Source organism: Botryllus schlosseri, chromosome 2 (assembly GCF_051294905.1).
Source record: "Botryllus schlosseri isolate E-star chromosome 2, Bs_hap1, whole genome shotgun sequence".
Taxonomy (NCBI): Eukaryota; Metazoa; Chordata; class Ascidiacea; order Stolidobranchia; family Styelidae; genus Botryllus; species Botryllus schlosseri.
Window position 1 is genome coordinate 2,482,089 of NC_137237.1, and position 19,984 is coordinate 2,502,072.

At 40.0% G+C, this 19,984-nt stretch overlaps 2 protein-coding genes and 1 long non-coding RNA gene across 3 annotated transcripts in view; 1 reads left to right on the plus strand and 2 right to left on the minus strand.

Annotated features, from left to right (window-relative positions):
- Positions 1 to 19,984, plus strand: part of LOC145432992 (uncharacterized) — a 365,973-nt gene that overhangs the window by 249,564 nt on the left and 96,425 nt on the right. The gene's annotated exons all lie outside the window — the stretch shown is intronic.
- Positions 1,858 to 5,255, minus strand: LOC145432979 (uncharacterized). The gene is made up of 4 exons (XM_080309846.1): positions 5,053 to 5,255; positions 4,904 to 4,988; positions 4,071 to 4,191; positions 1,858 to 2,067 (listed from the first exon to the last, which is right to left on the minus strand). The coding sequence occupies exons 1-4, from the start codon at positions 5,205 to 5,207 to the stop codon at positions 1,991 to 1,993; spliced, it is 438 nt and encodes a 145-aa protein (XP_080165972.1). The 5' UTR covers positions 5,208 to 5,255; the 3' UTR covers positions 1,858 to 1,990.
- LOC145432982 (uncharacterized) lies at positions 13,602 to 17,428 on the minus strand. The gene is made up of 4 exons (XM_080309848.1): positions 16,936 to 17,428; positions 16,799 to 16,871; positions 14,752 to 14,872; positions 13,602 to 13,811 (listed from the first exon to the last, which is right to left on the minus strand). Exons 1-4 carry the CDS (start codon positions 17,076 to 17,078, stop codon positions 13,735 to 13,737), a joined length of 414 nt encoding a protein of 137 aa, XP_080165974.1. The 5' UTR covers positions 17,079 to 17,428; the 3' UTR covers positions 13,602 to 13,734.

Genomic DNA, 19,984 nt, shown 5'->3' on the forward strand with positions numbered 1-19,984 from the left:
AAATTCCGGGAAAATCCGGACGTATGGCAACCCTAAGCTAGATAGACTCTACCATGGTCATTTACACAGGCCAATTTTCTTCAATTTTATTCCGTAGCTGCCGACACGTAGCACGGCCCACTGCTAGGCTTGTATAAGACACCGCTTACACGATGGGATGGTGAGGATGAGACTAGATAAACCTCAAACACTTAGGTAGGAATTCTGGAGTCGACCTCGGTGGACTCGAACCCACAACTCATTGGTAATGCAGCTGTGGATTATACAAGTACGCTACCTCGCCACTGCAACCCATTAGTGTTGCAGATGTGGAACGTGGGCCTACCACTAGACGCTATCTCTGCGACTATAGAAAGGCATTTATCGGAACAAAAAGTAGGCTATCTGAACTTGCTGAGGGAGAGTTTTCTCCAGGATTTTAGGAGGAGAGGCTTATCACTAGTGTATTTTCCTCACCTTTACATCGCCCGGGGCCAGGTGGGTGTCTGATTTGTCGGACTTATAGCCAAGTCCTATCGACACTTTCCCATCTTTTCATTATATCGCAATCTTGTGGTGCATTGATAAGATAAAATTGTAAATAATAAACTTAATTGAAACTCAAGGGTATTCCGCATGTGGATGCAAGTTAGCAGAGCTGTAATGACTCGAGTCATCGCTCGAAAATTACGATATTATGAATGCAAGCCATTTATTACTCGAGCAGAGTTGAAAGATGATGGTTGAACCTGATTGAAATTAAAACAGAACAGTGAACATCATAACTTGGACTCGGACTCGAGTCAAAACGCTATGACTCGGTGGGGAATCGAAAATGACTCGACATGACTCGAGTCAAAAAGGTGAGGTTATATATAGGTGAATATAAAGGTGAGGTTGACTTGTGACTCGGATCCTTGTGACTTGGTTACAACTATGTAAGGCCACTCTGGTCGGTGCCTGTTCAGACCTTTAATGTTTATGATACTGGTATCCAATAGGGATGGTGTGAACCTCATGACGTCACGTGGGTCATATTGCTAATTCCAACCCTAAATTTCAGTGAAGCAATAGCCTGTATTAATGTACACGATACCTAGCGACAACTCGGACCCTATAATTCCACAAAGCTGAAATACATATTGACGTATTATGTATCAACTGGGGCTTGCTTCGTTAATATTGAGCAGAGTGTAAAACGGGATTTTAGATTTTCTACCGATATTGCCCCATAAACAAGTTATACAGCGATAGTCAACACCACAATCGCAAGAATTTGGTTTTTATGATACAATAAACATATCGAATCAAGATTGACCCAGTACGCCTGCCATATTTTTTACATCAGACAACGATATAAATTACATTGATTGGTTGAATAAGATTCATTCGCTGACTACCTACATCTACATGTAGTACATTTCGCTCTTCATGTTATTTGATTGCGGGTCAACCTCACAGCAGAGAGTCACTAAATATTCACAAACGGAAAGCTGAATATTTCGAGAGAAATTTTGTAACAAAGCAAGTAAATTTTTTTAAAGATTCAAGGTGCATGCTCGTTTAGTGCTGATTTTTTTATGCTGCGAGCGCCATGCATAGAGTTGCCCGCAATTGAAATGCAATACATTTCAACCAACGATGTTATAATGAAGTGAAAATTGTAATATATGAAAAAGGTTCACAGTGCAGAATCTATAAAGGTTCGTTTGTGAACGCCAACCTCTAAATTTCCGAGGCTCACACACAGAACGCGAACGTGAACCTCACGTTCACACCACCCCTATTCCAAGGTCGAAATAATGAAAGTCGACAACTGGGCTTCACTGGACTGAAAAAGAACCTCCTTTGATCTGATGTGAGTACATGCAATCATCATTTTGTTTTGATTGCACTTTATTAAATATCATAAAACATCGTTGATTTGACATTCCATGGTCATGACAACGAGCAACTGCATTGCATAACAGTGAGGATATCATGTCGGCTTCTCCCGTCGTCTTTCGTTTGTTTATTCCCGATCCTCGCCGTCAGCATGCGATTCATCTTCTGTCATCTCGCTCACGAAGTCACTCCAGCGTTGCACGTCTAGACATGAAGTAAACCTAGCATCCTATCAGGGTTGTAATGACTCGAGTCATGACTCGACTCGAGTCTCGAATCACGATTTTTTGGTGACTCGACTTGACTTGAGTCATTTTGCAAATGCGTAAAATGACTCGACTCGGGTTAATTTTTGTATTGACTCGACTTGTATTCAAGTCATTGTGCATGACTACAACCACGCCATATGACTCGAGATGATACTGGAAAATAGGGCCAGAAACTGTTAAAACTGACGAAAACTACTATATTATGAATGCGAGCCATTATATCACTCGAACAGTGTTGAAAAAATATGGTTGAACCGGTTTGAACTGAAAACTGATCAGTGAACATAATGACCTGGACTCGGACTCGAGTCAAAACACTATGACTCGGACTCGACCATCTACTGGCTGACTTTGACCCAAACTTGACTCGGTGGTGAATTGAAAATGACTTGACCTGAGTCGAGTCAAAACTATAAAAGTGAGATTGACTTGTAACTCGGAATCCTTTGCATCCGCGAGGTTTTTGAGAGATTCGAAATACCTTACAAGGAATGTCCTGGTGGATGTGGATCACCGAGGAATATATAGAATGACAAATATCTGGTTGAAAATGTAATATTATCATGGTTTAAATAGCGATCACTACTGATATGGTATTACCTGTAAACCTCCTGCTGAGGATAAATTTGCTCTGGACGATGTAAGGTAACGACGCAAATTGCCTCAAGATAGAAATATTTCAATGCTCTGAGGTATCTGAAATTTTGATTGCCATCCAAGGTATACCTATGGTTATTTTATCAGTTTTGATATTTCTTTAATAGTGTATACCTGGGCTATCCATATCAAAACACCTCTCAAAAATCTTATCCGGCACGTTCTCTATAGTTCCATAGGCGGTCAGTAACCAAGCAATTCTATTTCTAGGAGTACCCAAGTTGGTCTTGCTTATATACTCGCATGATACCTATATTTGTAGTGTGATTAATCATTTTGCAGCATAGTCCCGAAGAAACAGGAATTAATCAACTCAACTCAACCAAATCTTATTTTTGAAACTAATTACTTGAACTTGCAAAGGAAGCTGCGTCGCCTACAACTCAACGAAATCAGAGATATCCCACTCTCCCGACAAGAAGCTAAAACAACTGTCAAAGAACTAACTCGCCTAAAATGGATGAACGAAGTTGAGACAAGTGGATCCGAAAATCTCTAGAAGATAATAAACTCCGCACACGGGATTTCGCCGCCAATAGGACTCTCAAGAAAGGGATCATTGATGCTGACACGACTTCAGACTGGGCGTTGTAAAGTGAACGGCCATTTACATCGATTACGTTATCTCGACGAATGTCTTTGTACGACATGTGGCGTGACTGAAACGGTGGAGCATTTTGGCTTTAATGTAGCCTACTCGCTGTAACTTGCAGCGAAATTATTTAATGGATATATAGCAGAACGGAACCACGTGCCCATTGATATTGTAGCGGTACTCGATAACCGCTACACCATTTTATCAGTTTTCGAATATGTGTTCCTGACCGTGAAGCAGCTTTAACCTAGTATATCAATCGGGAGGATATACTTATAACATTTACGCTTGGTGCAAAAGGCCATAGCTGCTAAACACGATAATCCCCATATACACGGATAGCCTACATAGGCTACTTGAGTGGTTTTCCGACTTCTCATTTTTTAGTTCCCCTTGAAACAGTTTTGATATCTCTCGGAATTGTTTAATTCTAATTTAAATTGGGTAGGAATTTACGGCGATACTTATACTTGATCTGTAGTAGCAACGCTGACTACTTTGACCACCAATGTATAGTAGCCTACATAAATATACTGTACTGGTAATTTGAGTTGAAAATTACCATCATATTTCAATTGCAGTTATTTCTATTAGTGAGATGAGATGCTGATCCAATGGGTTTTAGTAACACGGTATCCAGTCAATCCCGTTGCCCTTAACTTGAAGTTTGGCATTCAAGTTCGCACCTTCGTGTTGGTCTGGTATAGCGAGTAGTTGCGGGTTCTCGTCTTCGGTTTCGGCAGAATTTGAAAGGAAATTTTGGTCGAAATTCGACTCCGGCGTGTCTTCTTCGAAATCGTTGTCTGGCTGCGCAAGAGGTAACGGGTGCATGTTAAAATTATCGGTTAAAAGTCCCGGTCAGTGGAGATTGCATCTGACAACGTGCACGCCAGGCGTTCCCAACCTGTGTGCCGCCCCTCATTGCCACCTTTTTCAGGGGTCATGGAGAAATTTGAAAAATTATCATTTCTATGAGTTTACTCTGCTATAGCTGAAGAAATAAACTTATAGTTAACAAAAATGATAGTACAGCAATAAGCTAGTGCTTGATATTCAGTGTAATCTCCTCCCTCCACCCGTAAAGCAGATAATTAGGACATGACCAGAGCAAAACATGCTCAACCACCACATTACATAAGTATGTATGATAGCTAATTATTGCACTGACATCTTTATTGTTTGTAGTAATTATATAATTCACCTTTCTAACTAGCGTCACTGCATTAATCATTTATTCATATTTAACACAATGCTTCCCAATTGATTCAAAGATAGCAGAAAACTGGGGCTCATTGATTTTTCAAATTTTCAAAGGAAGCCACGTTGTGAAGAGGTTGATAAGCGCTGGTTAGGAAAAGCAAAGGATCTCTTGTCTCGGTCACAAAATCCATCCGCTCGCCTAATGTTAGCGATCACGGGACTATAAGGCTGTACAAGTGTACATCGTACGTTAGAAAACAGCAAGAATGCGTTTATTAATTTCCTTGATCCAATCTGGATGAAACCAATGAAAGCTTACCACTGGACGCGTGTTGTCTCCTAATCCCATCACCAGGCCCGGTAGTTTACATTTGGCGTATTTTTTGATAATTTTCTTTCCGTACCTGTAATTTCGAATGTGCAAAGCGATGCATCAATTTTGCAGGACTGCTACACTCCGTTTCATACCTTTTAACCGTTCTTTTTACGACCCTTCCAACTCGTCTCACCCACTTCCTGCTTCTCCTCCTCCTCCTCCTCCGCCTTCTTCTCCCCCATCCACAGGACAAGTCGATAAGCATCATGCAAATTAACAGCAACGCAAGTGTAGCACGAAACTTCATCGCGATTAGACTCTGGTTCCAAAGACAAAGTAGCGACTTATATCACATTGCAAGTTGCTTCACTTATAGCCTGCAATAACTAACGGTAATGCATGGATCAGCCCATCGACAACGCGAGACCGTGCTACCTCTTGACAACACAAAACGTTGGTGCACGCACACGAATGCAAAGCTCTGGCGTCATTCTCCATAATCATATCCGTGGTTCGTGCAGACAAAAGTGCGATGATAGTCTGATCGCAAAAGACGTTAATTTGTCCGAAAGTTTTTGGTATATCAAAATTGTACATGTCACGAAGTATTTTCGAGTATTGGAACCTCTGAATTACCATAGTTTAGCACCATTCCTACGTGTTTTTATATATTTGCCATGCGTGGTGCTGGTGCACAATGCTACGACTGCGAAGGTTGCCATATGGATTGCTTGAAATTTGACTATACTTTGAATTGAAGGGTTGATTTCATTTCAATCGGGTAGCATTTGTCCTCATATCGATGCAACTCATTTGTATACAGTAAGAGAAAGCAGAATTGCTTTTGAAGCTAGAAAATAAGCTTTTGCAAAATAATATTTATAGAACAGGATTTAATATCTAGCGCTTACAGATCAGGATGCTTCGCGTCTTATTCGGACCCCTCTCTAAATTTGCAATTTTTGCTACATAAACTTTTGCATTTATACCTGTATGAGTCGGAAAAGGATGTTACACATGGTACACAGAGTGGTGATGTTTAATATTGCTATGTCAAATCAATGACGGACCACATCCATATCATTCAGCGTGGGTAGGAAGGAAGTTTTCAGGGCTGTTTGTTGATGCTGGAAGTACTGTACTACACATAATACAACAAATCATATTGAAGAAGAACACAGCGTAAGTTTAATTCAGTTTCTTCGCATAGGGGATTTCACCCGTGGCGGCTCGCCCTATAGGTAACTGGGGCATTGCCCAGCCAAAATTCTGTTCTATAGCAATGATTTACCATTTATTAGGGTTACCATATCTTAGTGACATACCTTACGAACGTTCTTTAGCGCCCACTAGTGGATTTTAAACGAAGTATGAGCTAATTGTCGATCAATATGACGTCACACCAGCAAAGCTTTGTCTATCAACTAGAGGTGGTCATGATCCGGTTCAGGAGAATGTGGATGTGTGTTTCATATGTTGCAATCAGGGCAGAAGCCACATTATTTCAGCCCTCTCCCGCACAAATAAACACTGATTTTGGGCCCATCGTAGGGTAATCGATGAAACTTCTGGGGGCTTACTATATTCATCTCGTCGTTAAATGATTTGAATGAATTATGTCAATAACATTGGTTCTTCCATATATTACTATAAAGTTTTGATCCTCTCTCCACCCACATGGTCAGAGTTAGGGGTAGAGCTGGTGGAGGCTGATGACTTCGAAAATGCAAGGAGCGTAATTCTACATCGTTAAGTCATGTTCATGTCACACCGATAAGATGATTTATCAGCCTAATGCCGGTGCGTACTGCAGCTCTGAACTATATAAACACCGCACATCCGGTGGTTTCCAACCTTTTATGGTCGTGAGTCCATTTCCAATTTGCCGTGGCCCAGCTCCAAATTAGACGAGCTGATTACTAATTGAAGGTCGGAACATTTGCCCGGACTTACGGCCTATTTTGGAAGCTGTTTACGTTCAACATCTTCGCGAACCCCAGATTAAAGACAAACTACCCCCAGGTTTAGAACCATTATCTTTGAATAAGTCATCCAAACGGCCTACACCCACTCTATGAATATACCGTTATCTTGTAATTGCGATTGCAAATGGACTTATTTCTGTAAATGAATGGTATTTTTATTTACTTTTGATCGCAGTTTTAGCGAGGGTGGTAGTCTCCATATTAAAACCAATATATAGGATACTAATTCGCGCACAGCGCGATGAATAATTTCATGTAGCATAAATCTGCCCAAAATAATATTGTGTACGTTGATTTACGACAAAAATTATGAGCTTACTTCAAGCCTTCAAAATTCCGGACATTTAGGCATATTTAAGAAATTCCTCCTGGACGCAGTTTTAACAGTGAAATTACGAACATGCCCGGGAAATTCGAGATGTGTGGCAACTAGTGCCGAGCATGGACCGGAGCCGGATTGGATTTCCAGCCGGATTTTTTCAATTTTGACCGGAACCGGATCGGACCGGATCAGTACTTTTTTTGATACGACCGGAGCCGGATCTGTACTTTTTTGATAACGCCAGAATCAATATGGATAAGCATGAGGTTTGTAACTAAATAACTACCAACAAACGACAAGCAAGTAACCGCCAAACCAGTGCGAAAATAAATGAGCCATATTTATATATTCACGGAACCACCGCACCGTGTAGGGTCGGATTATAGATAACTAACCTACGGGTTAGTTATCTATAGTCGGATTTCCGGCCGCACTTTTTCATTTTTGGCCGGAGCCGGATCGGAGCCAGATCAGAGAATTAAAAAAAACGGATCGGAGTCAGACCAGAGAATTTGTCGATCCACTCCGCACTAATGGCAGCTCTATCATTTATAGACGCACAGCAATCAATATATACCAGTAGTTCCCGTCCTTTTTGTCTTCATTCCCCACTTCCCATTCATTCCAAGTCGCCATTCCCCACTACCTAAAGCTATCATCGTATTTCCTTTTAACTTCTGTCATTACGGAGCAGCTATTAGCTTGCTTGAGTACACAAGACTCACAACCAATAAGTAGCCTACGCGAGACCGTCACCAATAACTGTAACATAAAACGTATTGTGAACCGCTACCGGTAGCCCTCAAAATTCAGCGAAAGCGTTATATCACGTCATACTGGTAGTGCTGGATGCGTTTGTGACGTCATCATTGGTTAACCAAAGTTAAAAAGGAGGTTTTGTGAACAACACGCAATATAATTTTCGATACATACATAACAGAGCAGTTGACTGCAATGACTGGTAACGGTAATCGCGCATATGTCTCCGCAAATATGTAGACTATCCTGTAGATAATGTTTATACCGGATGCGTCTATTCCCCACCAGAAACCATTGAATTCCCCACTGGTGGGAATTCCCCACCCGTTGGGAACCACTGATATATACCGAAATCACTGCGAAAATCGCATTTGCTTGTAAATGCCCAGCGAAGACTTTACGAAAATCTAATTATCTTCTGTGTTTTCGCTTTGTAAATGCCTGGCTGGCGCTTGCCTCGGTAGCATTGTGCCTAGCCTCTCGATGTCACTCAATGATTAGGACAGTAGTTTCGTAATCGAGGTCGAGTATGGTAAAGAAAACCAGAGATGTGCGTTGATCTGACACTTATTTAGGGTGCCTTTATTTTGTGCTAGGAAACTTATGAAACTTATGGAAACTTATGAAACTTATGAAAACTTATGAAAACTTATGAAACTTATGAAACTTATGAAAACTTATGAAAATTATGAAAACTTATGAAACTTATGAAAACTTATGAAAACTTATGAAACTTATGGAAACTTATGAAAAGTTCTGAAAACTTATGAAACTTATGAAACTTATGAAACTTACGGAAACTTATGTAACTTATGAATATTATGGAAACTTATGAAACTTATAATTCAGATTCGAATTTTATTGTGAGACCATTGTCTCGGTATTCCATTCCAAATAGGGATTTTTAAATCATGATTGCAATAATGGCAATCCAGATTTACATAGACAAGTGGTTGTCAAAATTTTCAACCTCGCGTCACCCTCTGTAATTGGAAAATAGTCAGCAGAACCCTAGCACAGTGGTTACCGACCTTTTTTGGCTGACACCACACTGTAAACTAGCGGAAGATTTGACAGCACCGATAGACACACGGAGGTGATCTCTGACGAAGCTATTTTACCTATTCGGTGACCGCGAGTAGGCTTTGCCTTCTTGTACTATACGTATAACCATGCGGTAACTAAGTGCCAGCACGCCTAACAAGAGAATGGGGACTGTTCTGATTGCAATATGAATTTATAAACTTGAACATCGACGACACTTCATTTCGTCGACTATTATTTCTAAGATACCAATTCAGCGTCAATCAACAAACGCGACCGTGTCGCAATCTTCATATGCTAACGCGTGACCCAATTTGATTTCCGCGCGGGGAAAGTTTCATAAGTCTCATAAGTTTTCATAAGTCTCATAAGTTTCCATAAATTTTCATAAGTTTCATAAGTTTTCATAAGTTTCATAAGTTTCATAAGTTTCATAAGTTTTCATAAGTTTTCATAAGTTTTCATAAGTTATATAAGTTTTCATAAGTCTCATAAGTTTCCATAAATTTTCATAAGTTTCATAAGTTTTCATAAGTTTCATAAGTCTCATAAGTTTTCATAAGTTTCATAAGTTTTCATAAGTTTCATAAGTCTCATAAGTTTTCATAAGTCTCATAAGTTTCCATAAATTTTCATAAGTTTCATAAGTTTTCATAAGTTTCATAAGTTTCATAAGTTTCATAAGTCTCATAAGTTTTCATAAGTTTCATAAGTTTTCATAAGTTTCATAAGTTTTCATAAGTTTCATAAGTTTCCTAGCACAAAATAAAGACACCCCTTATTTATACCGCATCGCGGATTTCACGCAAAAGCCGGCGTTGGTATATGTTAATTTTTGCTGTGTTCCATACCGAAATAGGTGATGATATTTCGAATGGTATATCTCGATGATCTCATGTAGCAGTTTACTAAGTTTCCCGGTTTAATTGCTATCAATTATTTATTTAATTTTATGATATCCAATGTCGATTTTATCGTGAAATTACAGCCTTCAAGTCATTTGCTAACAATCCGCATTGTCAAGTGCGATAGCTATTTCGTTTTCAATGTCGACTAACAGCTGATCAATTTTTATTTTACGCATAATTCGCTGTTGGTCTGCATTGATTTTGACGGTGTTCCATACCCAGATGGGAGATGTGATTGCGTATTCTACATCTCGTTGATGTCATTTAACCGTGTTCTATGTTTACGATTTCACAGCAGAATATTATAGACAGTGCAGTTGACTGTGTCACCTTGAATTGGACTTCAGATTATTATCCCGATATATATCTCAACAACGTACAACACTTGCAATATTATTGCCCAGCTATCGTTCACACAATGCATGCCATGACGTCATTCTATCGTTTGTCGAGTACTCGCGAGAACTATACTAGCAGGCTCTTTTATAACTGCTACCCTAACAACGTCTTATTCTGTGCAAATATACTTCGTGTTTGAGTAAACATCTGTGGATTTAAGAACTCGCAAACCTCAGTACAGGTTATGTTGCCAGCAAAGCTAACCGAATATATCGGCCAGCTACTTTATTACCACAGGAATGCCGCCAAGTCCCTCTACTGCTGCAACAGTAAGCCGCATCACAGTCTCCATTGCTAAGTGTGAGAGTGTGCGAGCCCGAGCGTGTATTGGCCGCGATCTGAAACATCTGGTCTGTGACCATGACCACTACGAAGTCACATTTTTACGTAGGAATGCACCATTGTGACGTCATGTTGACAACAAACATCGTGTGCTGTGTGCACCCCTTGCGCCACCACCGGATAAAGTCACGAGACGCCACTGGATTTCATGGTATTTAGTTTGTTATCGTAACAAAATCGACTAAGCGTTCTTAATATAAATGCATCGGACAGAAAACGCTAGTGCAATGAAAGGAGTCACCGAAGGGACATTTGTTGCTAACTTGTCATCCGGACCTAGAGATCGTCCGCACACCAACACAGTTCCTGACTTCGCAATACGCTTTTGTTATGATACAACTGTCCGCAAATCCTAACGAATTGTTGGCCTACATATGCTTATTTGCGAACAGGTGGGACATCAAGATCCTGTTGAAACAACATGTGTTTTCATGGTTTGTTTTTGTTCTATATGAATGTAGAAAAGGAAGGATGTAGTTTGGCTAAGATATATATGAACGCATTGTATAACATCAAACAATATTTGATATCTGGGAAGTAATTAGTCACCGAGTCAATAAATACATAGTTACAGCGACATCACAACTATATCTAGAGCCCGACCGATATCGGAATATTAAGCCGATACCGAGAAAACCGATATCCATTGCAGATATAGTTATTAGTTATATTACCCCTGATATGTTCTAAAGGTCGATATCGATACCATCGGCAAACCAAAAATCGGTCGGGCTGTAATCATAACCCCAGCGGTTCAGGCATGCGCCCACGACATACAATGTACAGAACGACACCGAAGACAATGTCATGTAATCAGGAGGAAGAAGGATGTTGAAACTATCCAACACGGCCTCTTAATTAAACATCCACCTCACGTCAATGCTGGAGGAAGAGCACTTAGTTCTGTACCTTGGAATTTGAGATTTAGATATTTTAGACTGGTCTTTCTTCTTTTATTAGCTTGTTTCATTCCCCAGCCGCGTCTCGTCTCGGACTATTTTGTGGAGACGTGGTAAGAGCAGTGACGTATCGGGGAGGTGGAGCGCGGATTATTATTATAAAGATTATTAATTTTAGTTTTAGTGACGCTGGTCTCCTCTTCGGCCTTGTGCAACACGGAAAATAATGTTTTCTCTAGGATTTCCTTTCCATGCTATATGACAATGATTGGAAATAATTTTTAACATATGTATGCTTGTAACATGAAATTATAAACTCGGCGACCCGGGGTAAATAATTGCGGCAGAGTCAATAACTTAGCCAATGTAAGCGTCATGCTGAGCGTCATGCAAGCGTCGGCAAGGAATGCCACATTATATGGCCAACTGCTTCGGGAACATTACACACTTCACAGAGTGGGGAATAAGCGCAACCAATCATGAACAGTCGTGCCTCGAATCTGCAGTGTCCGGTTTGGGGGCGAAACAAGATACGTCCAATGAGACGGTTTGGATAGGCTTCTGGCTCCGGTGTCGATATCAACGGTTGGAACATCCTGGATTGGGATCCGTTATCTTCGGCTGCCACTGCCATTGGTCTTGGCAGAGCAGGCGAGTGACCGATTTCGCTGTTACAGTTGGGATATCGATACTCGGTTGGCTGCCCGTGATAGTTGGTCAGCCCGTTCGTTGCCATCTATAGTCCGGAGTGGCCTGGACGCCAAATTTGTAATACAATAATTTACAACAACCATATCCGCGGTGCATTCAGACCAGAGTTGTAATGACTCCAGTCACAATTTTCTGATGACTCGACTTGACTCGAGTCATTTTCCCAAAATACGTAAATGACTCGACTCGACTTGAGTCAATCTGTGTATCGACTCGACTTGAACTCGAGTCATTGTGCATGACTCGAGACTCGGACGGCCAAGACCGACATTTCATTTTAATTTCGAAGAATAGTAAAGTAACCACACTAGTGAGATTGCGTCTATTGGTACTGGTACTTGAAAATGCGACCAGAAACTGCTAAAAGTGAGGAAAATTAATATATTATGAAAGCGAACCATTCGATATCACCAAAATGAGTTATACAAAGTGGATTTGCAAGACTTTAATTGGAAACTGAGCAGTCAACACAATGACTTGGACACGGACTCGAGTCATAATACCATAACTAGGACTCGACCCTCTGCTCGATGACTTGGACTCGGACTTGACTCGGTGGTGAGTTGACAATGACTCGACTTGACTCGAGTCTAAACTATAATTGTGACTTGGTTACAACCCTGATTCAGACGAAGTTTAGGCAAAAGATGCTAAATACATGCGAACGTTTGTGGCTTATCAAAAATTATCGCGGTCACGAACTTCCAAAGTTTTTTCGACAATGCGAACTTCCAAATTATGTGTAGTATGATGTTATAAGATGTTTGGAATAATCTTATAATGCAACTTTTTGCTATTTTTCATGCGACTTTTTAGTGCAACTTTTATCAAGTATTGCGCAAAATGCAAAGGAGGGATTAATAAAAACATGTTATGAAACTAAGCATGTCTAGTATGGTTTTCTCTTTGATTTGCTTTACAAACAACGATGTGGTGGATTATCTGCATCTTAATATTATCTATGACGCAATAACGTGCGAGTTAACAGCCCGAGACAAGCACGACATCGACTGAACTATATGTAAATAGATCGCTTGATTAATTCACTGTCGTTAAAGTTTGAGGTTCTTTCCCATTTCACGAACGCCCAGGCGAGATCGCCGAAAATTACATTTATACTTGGTCACATATTTGAGGCTATTGATTTTGTTGAAGTCGCCAACACTGAATAGTGATGCATTGCCTTGGGCCAGGTTTGCAGACCTGGAGGGCTTGGGGTATGGTATGTGACTTGTTTTATGGACTATCAATCTAGATCGGCAACTGCGCTCCACTTGACTAAAAAAGAACCGCTTTTAATCTGACGTGAATAGGCCTACATACAAATCATCATTTAGTTTTGATTGCACTTTATTAGATATCGTAAAACATCGGTGAATTGACATTTTATGGTCATGACAACGAGCAACTGCATTTTATAACAGTGGCGAAGTCATTCCGGCTTCTCCCGTCGTCTTTAGCTTGTTCATTCCCGATCTGCGTCGTCAGCCTGCGAGTCATCTTCTGTCATCTCGCTCACGAAGTCATTCCAGCGTTGTAAGTCTAAAGATGAAATAAGACTAGCATCATATGCATCCTCGAGGTTTTCAAAAGATTCGAAATACAGTACAAGAAATATCGTGATGTGGATCACCAGGGAACATATGAAATTACAAATATCTGGCTGGAAATGTAATATTACTATGATTTAAATAGTGATAACTACTGATTGGCATTAACTGCAAGCCTCATTTTGAGGATAACATTTGCTCTGAGCGCTGAAAGGTATGGATGCAAATTGCCCCAAGATGGAAATATTTCAATGCCGTGAGGTTTCCGAAATCTTAAATACCATGCATGGTATTATACCTATTACTATTCATGCACCCTTACAGAGTACCATCGGGCTCATAGTGCTTTTCTACCAGTTCTGATATAAGTGATATTTCGTTAATAATGTATACCTTTTCTATGCATATAATAACACTTTCTCAGAAATCGAATTCGGCACGTTCTCTTTAGTTGCATAGGTGGTGAGTAACTAAGTAATTATAATTTTAGGAGTACCCAAGTTGGTCTTGCCTTTGCTCGCTCGATACCTATATTTGTAGCGTGATTAATAATTTTGCATTTTAGTCTTGAAGATGCAGGAATTAAAAAGGTAACCAGGCTAACTTCTAAAAGTGTGCGACCACTCAACCCATTTTTTAAGCTACTGACCTGAGTGGTTTTTCAAACTCTCATTTTCTACTTACACTTGGATAATTTTTGATATACATTGGAATTGTTTACTTCTATCTTAAATTGAGTAGGAATTTATGGCGATACTTTTGCCTGTTCTCCAGTAGCAATGCTGACTACTTTAACCACTTCTGTATATACAGTTTATTTGAATCGAATATGACCATTATGTCTATTAATGAGTTAAGATGCTGATTTAATGGGTTTTAGTAAAGCGATATCCTGTCAATCCCGATGCCACGAATGGAATTCAAGTTGGTACCTTCCTCTTGGTCTGGTATGGAGAGAAATTGCGGGTTCTCGTCTTCGGTTTCTGCTGGGTGTGGAAGGAAATCATGGTCAAAAATCGACTCCGACATGTCTTCTTCGAAATTGTTCTCGGGCTGCGCAAGAGGTAACAGGTAGGCTACATGTTAAAATGATTGGTTCAAAGTCCTGCTCAATGGAGATCGCATCCGAAAACGTTCGAGTCAGGTATTCCCAACTTACGGCCAATGCCCCATTGCACCTTTATTCAGGGGGTCATGAAGAAATTTGAAAAAAAAAATCATTTCTATGAGTCTTCTCAGCTATAGATAAAAAATATTTTAACTTTAATAAAAATAGTAATACAGCAATAAGCTACTACTTGATCTTCAGTGTATCCTCCTTCCTCCACCCACAAAACAGAAAGTAATGCATATTTAGAGCAAAAAATGCTCAACCACCACAGCACCTAAGTATGTAGTAACTAGGGCGCTTTTTTGACCTAAAAACGGAATATTTTGACCTAAAAATCAAAATTTTGACATTTTTTGACTTTCAAAATCTAAATTTTGACCACCAGATCTGACCTAACGTATGCAAATTAGGTGTTTTTGCACATACTGTTAAAATTGTACTACTTATATTCATTTCTGGTTGGAACTGTCTGCCCTTACGAAGTAGTTTGGCCTAAAAAAACTTTCTTGCCACAAAACCTAACAAATTTTTACATGAAAGAACTTTGTTTTAACGAAATATTGCCCTATGAATAATTCCAGTAGTTATATTACGCATAATGGTGAAAATAATTAAAAAAAATTGTAGTACTACGAAAGATACTTTCCTACATTCTCGGGTAGAAAGTCTCTGTCCTTACTAAGTAGTTTACCAAGAATGGAGACAGAACGTTCAACAACAGCAGTTGTTGGCTGACAACACTGAAGTTGTGCGTATACACTGCTGGTGACAAACCGTGTTGCTTCATTCTGGCAATGGTGTCTACATCACAATTTTCCATCATGCGCTTCTTGATAGCAGAACCATGCAATGCACATGCAGTCTTGCTTCAGTTGGGATATTGCGGTACGCTGAGCATAATACCATGTCAATCTATTTGTTTCATTTGAATGTTTATGATTCACATTGAGCAGACAATTGCCCGTCTACAACGATAGGCCTCTATATTAGGCTGCAAGCAGTAAAATGTCAAATGATAAGTTCACCGACAGTGCAAAATCTACGATACGAACGAAATGCAGGTTGCAAAAAAGTTTTAACTTTGTAAACAATTTTGACATTTTTCTACCTAACGCTACAATTTCAACATAATTTTGACTTTTTCTGACATGTCAAAAATAAAATCGCCCTACTAATAACTAATTATTGTACGGTCATCTTTATTGTTTGTTGTAATTATATCATTTACCTAGGGTTACTTAGGGTTACCATATTTTGAGATCCGAAAAACGGGACGCTTTTGAAAACTCGTAAACTGATGAATTTCGAAATTATTCTACCAATAGTACAGTGTTGACTAAAACAAACATCATCATTCTGATCGACTCCCGAAGTTACCACTTTTCTACTCTGCCTACTAATTACGCCTAGGAGTCGACTTTTGGATGGCATTTTATTATTTTTTCTAAAATAAGAGGACAAATTCCCCCAAAGAGGACATTCAGGCGCCCTTAAAAGAGAATATATGGTAACCACTGCAATAACCATTCAATAATATTAATACAAAGTTTCCTAATTTATTCGAAGATCGAATAAAATAGGGAGGGATTGATTCTTCATTTTTAAAGGGACTCACTCGTGACAAGGTTGGGAACCATTGGTTAGGCAAAGAATAGGATCGATCGTTTCGGTCACAAAATCCGTCCGTGCACCAAGCGAATTCAATACAATACGGCACGTGCAATACGGCACTTTGGATGAATGAAATTAATGTTTGCGATCACGGGACTGTAAGGCTGTACATGTAAATAAACTTTAAATTCTAAAAAAACATGAATGCGATTCTTAATTTCTCATATCATATCCGGATGACACCACTGAAAGCTTACCACTGGACGTGTGTTGTCTCCTAGGCCCGGTAGTTTACATTTTAAGTACCGTTTCAGCATCCTTTTTCCGTGCCTGTAATTTTACCGCGTAAAGTGATGCATCAATTTTTTAGGGCCGCTTCACTCCATTTTCATACCTTCTAATCGCTCTACGTGCGATTCTTCCAACTCTCCGAACCCTCACACGTACCCATCTCCTCCTCCTGCGGCCCCATCCATAAGACAAGTCGATAAGTGTCAAACATATTAGCAGCAAGGCAAGTGTCGCCCGAAACTTCATCGTGATTAGATTCTGGTACCAAGACACAGTAAAGCGAATTACGTTACATCGCCAGTAGCTGCACCTATAGCCTAACAAAACTAACGGTAGGCCTAACGCATCTATCAGCCCCAGGAAAATGCGAACCTGTAGATTGAGCTAACTTTTGATAACTCAAAACGTTTTCAAATGCTTATTTGGTGAACAAGAATGCCAATATCAGGCGGCATATTTCTAACACAATATTATACGATAATCATGTCCGAGGTGCGTACGCACGAATGTGCCACGACAAGATAGCGTAATGGCGAAGCGTCCGGCTTCTTGATCGGTAGGTCATGTGTTCGATCCCCGGCCGAATCAAACCAAATGCCTGCTTAGTAACACTGGTTTCCATGGCTTACCCGCTCGGCACCCATGCATTACTGGGGTAGCGAGGAGGGGGGTGCAAGACTTTGAAAACCATACAGGCTATGTCTGCACGCTCTTTGGCCAGCGGCTTATGCACATCATGCACACAGGGTATGCAAATGCACAGAGCGTGTGTATGTATATCATGAGTCGGTGTATATGCCGTAAAAACATCTAGGACTAAAATAAACTACGTCCTTCCCATGATAATCTAATGGCAAAAGACGCTAGATTCGTCCGAAAGTTTTTCGGTATTAAAATTGTCTACCCTAATAGGCTTTTACAAGAATTGAAACCTCCAAATTACCATAGTTTAGCAACATTCCTGGATGTTTTATATATTTGCCATCCATGTCGCTGGTTCACAATGCCACGACTACGAAGGTTGCTATATGGTTTGTTCGAGTTAAGACTTCTTTAATTGAAGTTTTGATTTCATTTCAATCGGGTATCATTTGCCCTCAAATCGACGCAACTCATATATATAACGTAAGATAAAGCAGAATTGATTTTAATGTTAGAAAATAAGCTTTTACAGAACTTTGCTAAAACCAGCATTTGCGCAAATATATAGTACCTACAAATCACAACGTTTCGCGCCTTATTCGGACCCATATCTAAATTGCCATTTTTGCTGTATTCACGACTGAATTTATACCTACGTCAGTCGGAAAAGGCTGTTACTCACGGTACACAGAATGGTGATGTTTATTTACGACTATATCAAATCAATGACCGACCACATCAATATCATTCAGCGAGCATAGGAAGGAAGTTATCAGGGTTGTTTGTAGATGTTTGAAGTACATTGGTTTATATGGTCGAAGTCATATCACACGAAACCACAACAAATCATATTAGACCACAACACAGCGTAAGTTTAATGCGATTTCTTTGTATCGCGGATGCATGAGATTTGGTTTGTAACCGTGACAAAATCCTTTAAACGTCCTTAAAATACATCGGAACAGAAGACGCTAATGCAATGAAACGACCCACCGAAGCTACACATTTGTTGCTAACTTGACATCCGGACCTAAACCTGGTCAACACACCAACACATCAGAGATGAGCGGATTTGACATTTCCATATCCTAATCCAATCCAAATCCGAACCTTCAAATCCTAATCCAAATCCTAATCCGTAACTTTTTCATATTCAAGTCCATGTCCAATCCTAATCCGATTCCAACTGGAAATTCAGAAAAAATACTAATTTATGCAATGGAGGGATTCGAAAATTTTCTTTCACAACCAACGATTCACTTGATTCAAGATAACTTAGTAACCATAAGTAGATTAATACCTGATCTGAATAAATTTTGTCGCCATTCGCCACACGACATTTCAATCTCCCAGAAAATAGGTAAATCCAATCCAAATCCTAATCCGTTCTGAAAAAAATGTGTAATCCAAATCCAATCCAAATCCGACAAAATTTCACAAATCCTGTTTTTTCAAAACCTAATCCTAATCCATGCTCATCTCTACAACACAGTTCCTGACTTCGCAATTCGCTTTTGTTATGATAGAACTATCGGGAAATCATAACATATTGCAGTAGCCTACATATGCTTATTTGCTAACAGGTGGGATAGCAAGATCCTGTTGTAACAACCACGTGTTGTGTTGCGTGGTCTGCTTTTTTATATGTAAATGTAGAAAAGGAAGGATGTAGTTTGGTTAAGATATATAGGCCTATGCGCGCATTGTAACAGCAAACAGTATTTGATATCTGAGAAGTAATTATAGTCACCGAGTCAATAAGTATATATTGTAACCTTACAACGTTGTGATATCGGAATATCAAGCCGATACCGAAAAAAAACACGATATCTATCGCAGATTATAGTTACTTTGCCACTGATATGTTTTAACTAATGATATCGATACTATCAGCAAATCAAAAATCGGTTGGCCTGTAACCATAAATCCAGCGGTTCTTCCATCCTCATACAATGTACAATGCGATACACAAGACACAATGTCTTGTAATCAGGAGATTGGAGGATGACGAACCTATGAAGCACGGTGTCTCAATGTAACATCCTCCCCACCTCGAGGTAAGAGTGCTAGATCTTTACCTTATATATTTCAGACACGCTCCTTTACCTTTTTTTCCTTGCTTCATTCCCCCTATAGCCGCGTCTTTCCGCGGACTACTCTGCAAATACGCCGTTGAACAGCGACTTATAGCGGATGTGGACCTCGGATAAACCTCCGACACTGCGAAATCTGCTACTGCTGAGAATCGAACTAGGATCTCGGCGGCGGCGGATTTAAAAACTATGCCCCCAACGGGGCGCGACCGACCGCGGTGATGGGTTAGCCTACACTAGGAGTATTTTGTACGAGTAAGCGGTCCCTCTGCATGGAAGCTGCATCCCTCGAGAGTTATTTACAAGATTCTTCCAGCATGTGGTCAGTTTGGATCAAGAACTCCAGTAATCATTCTTCGTTAAACTGGTCCCGAGTCTGCGTTTTCCTCTCGCATGATCGATGTCAACACCCAACGG

Bases quoted from the DNA above. Each gene is read 5' to 3' on its own strand.
- LOC145432979 (XM_080309846.1), bottom strand. From the start codon at position 5,207: ATGAAGTTTCGTGCTACACTTGCGTTGCTGTTAATTTGCATGATGCTT. The intron at 4,989-5,052 runs GTATGAAACGGA...TCGAAATTACAG, and splicing joins GTAAAAAGAACGGTTAAAAG to GTACGGAAAGAAAATTATCA. The intron at 4,192-4,903 runs GTAAGCTTTCAT...CCTCTTGCGCAG, and splicing joins GAGACAACACGCGTCCAGTG to CCAGACAACGATTTCGAAGA.
- LOC145432982 (XM_080309848.1), bottom strand. From the start codon at position 17,078: ATGAAGTTTCGGGCGACACTTGCCTTGCTGCTAATATGTTTGACACTT. The intron at 16,872-16,935 runs GTATGAAAATGG...GTAAAATTACAG, and splicing joins GCACGTAGAGCGATTAGAAG to GCACGGAAAAAGGATGCTGA. The intron at 14,873-16,798 runs GTAAGCTTTCAG...CCTCTTGCGCAG, and splicing joins GAGACAACACACGTCCAGTG to CCCGAGAACAATTTCGAAGA.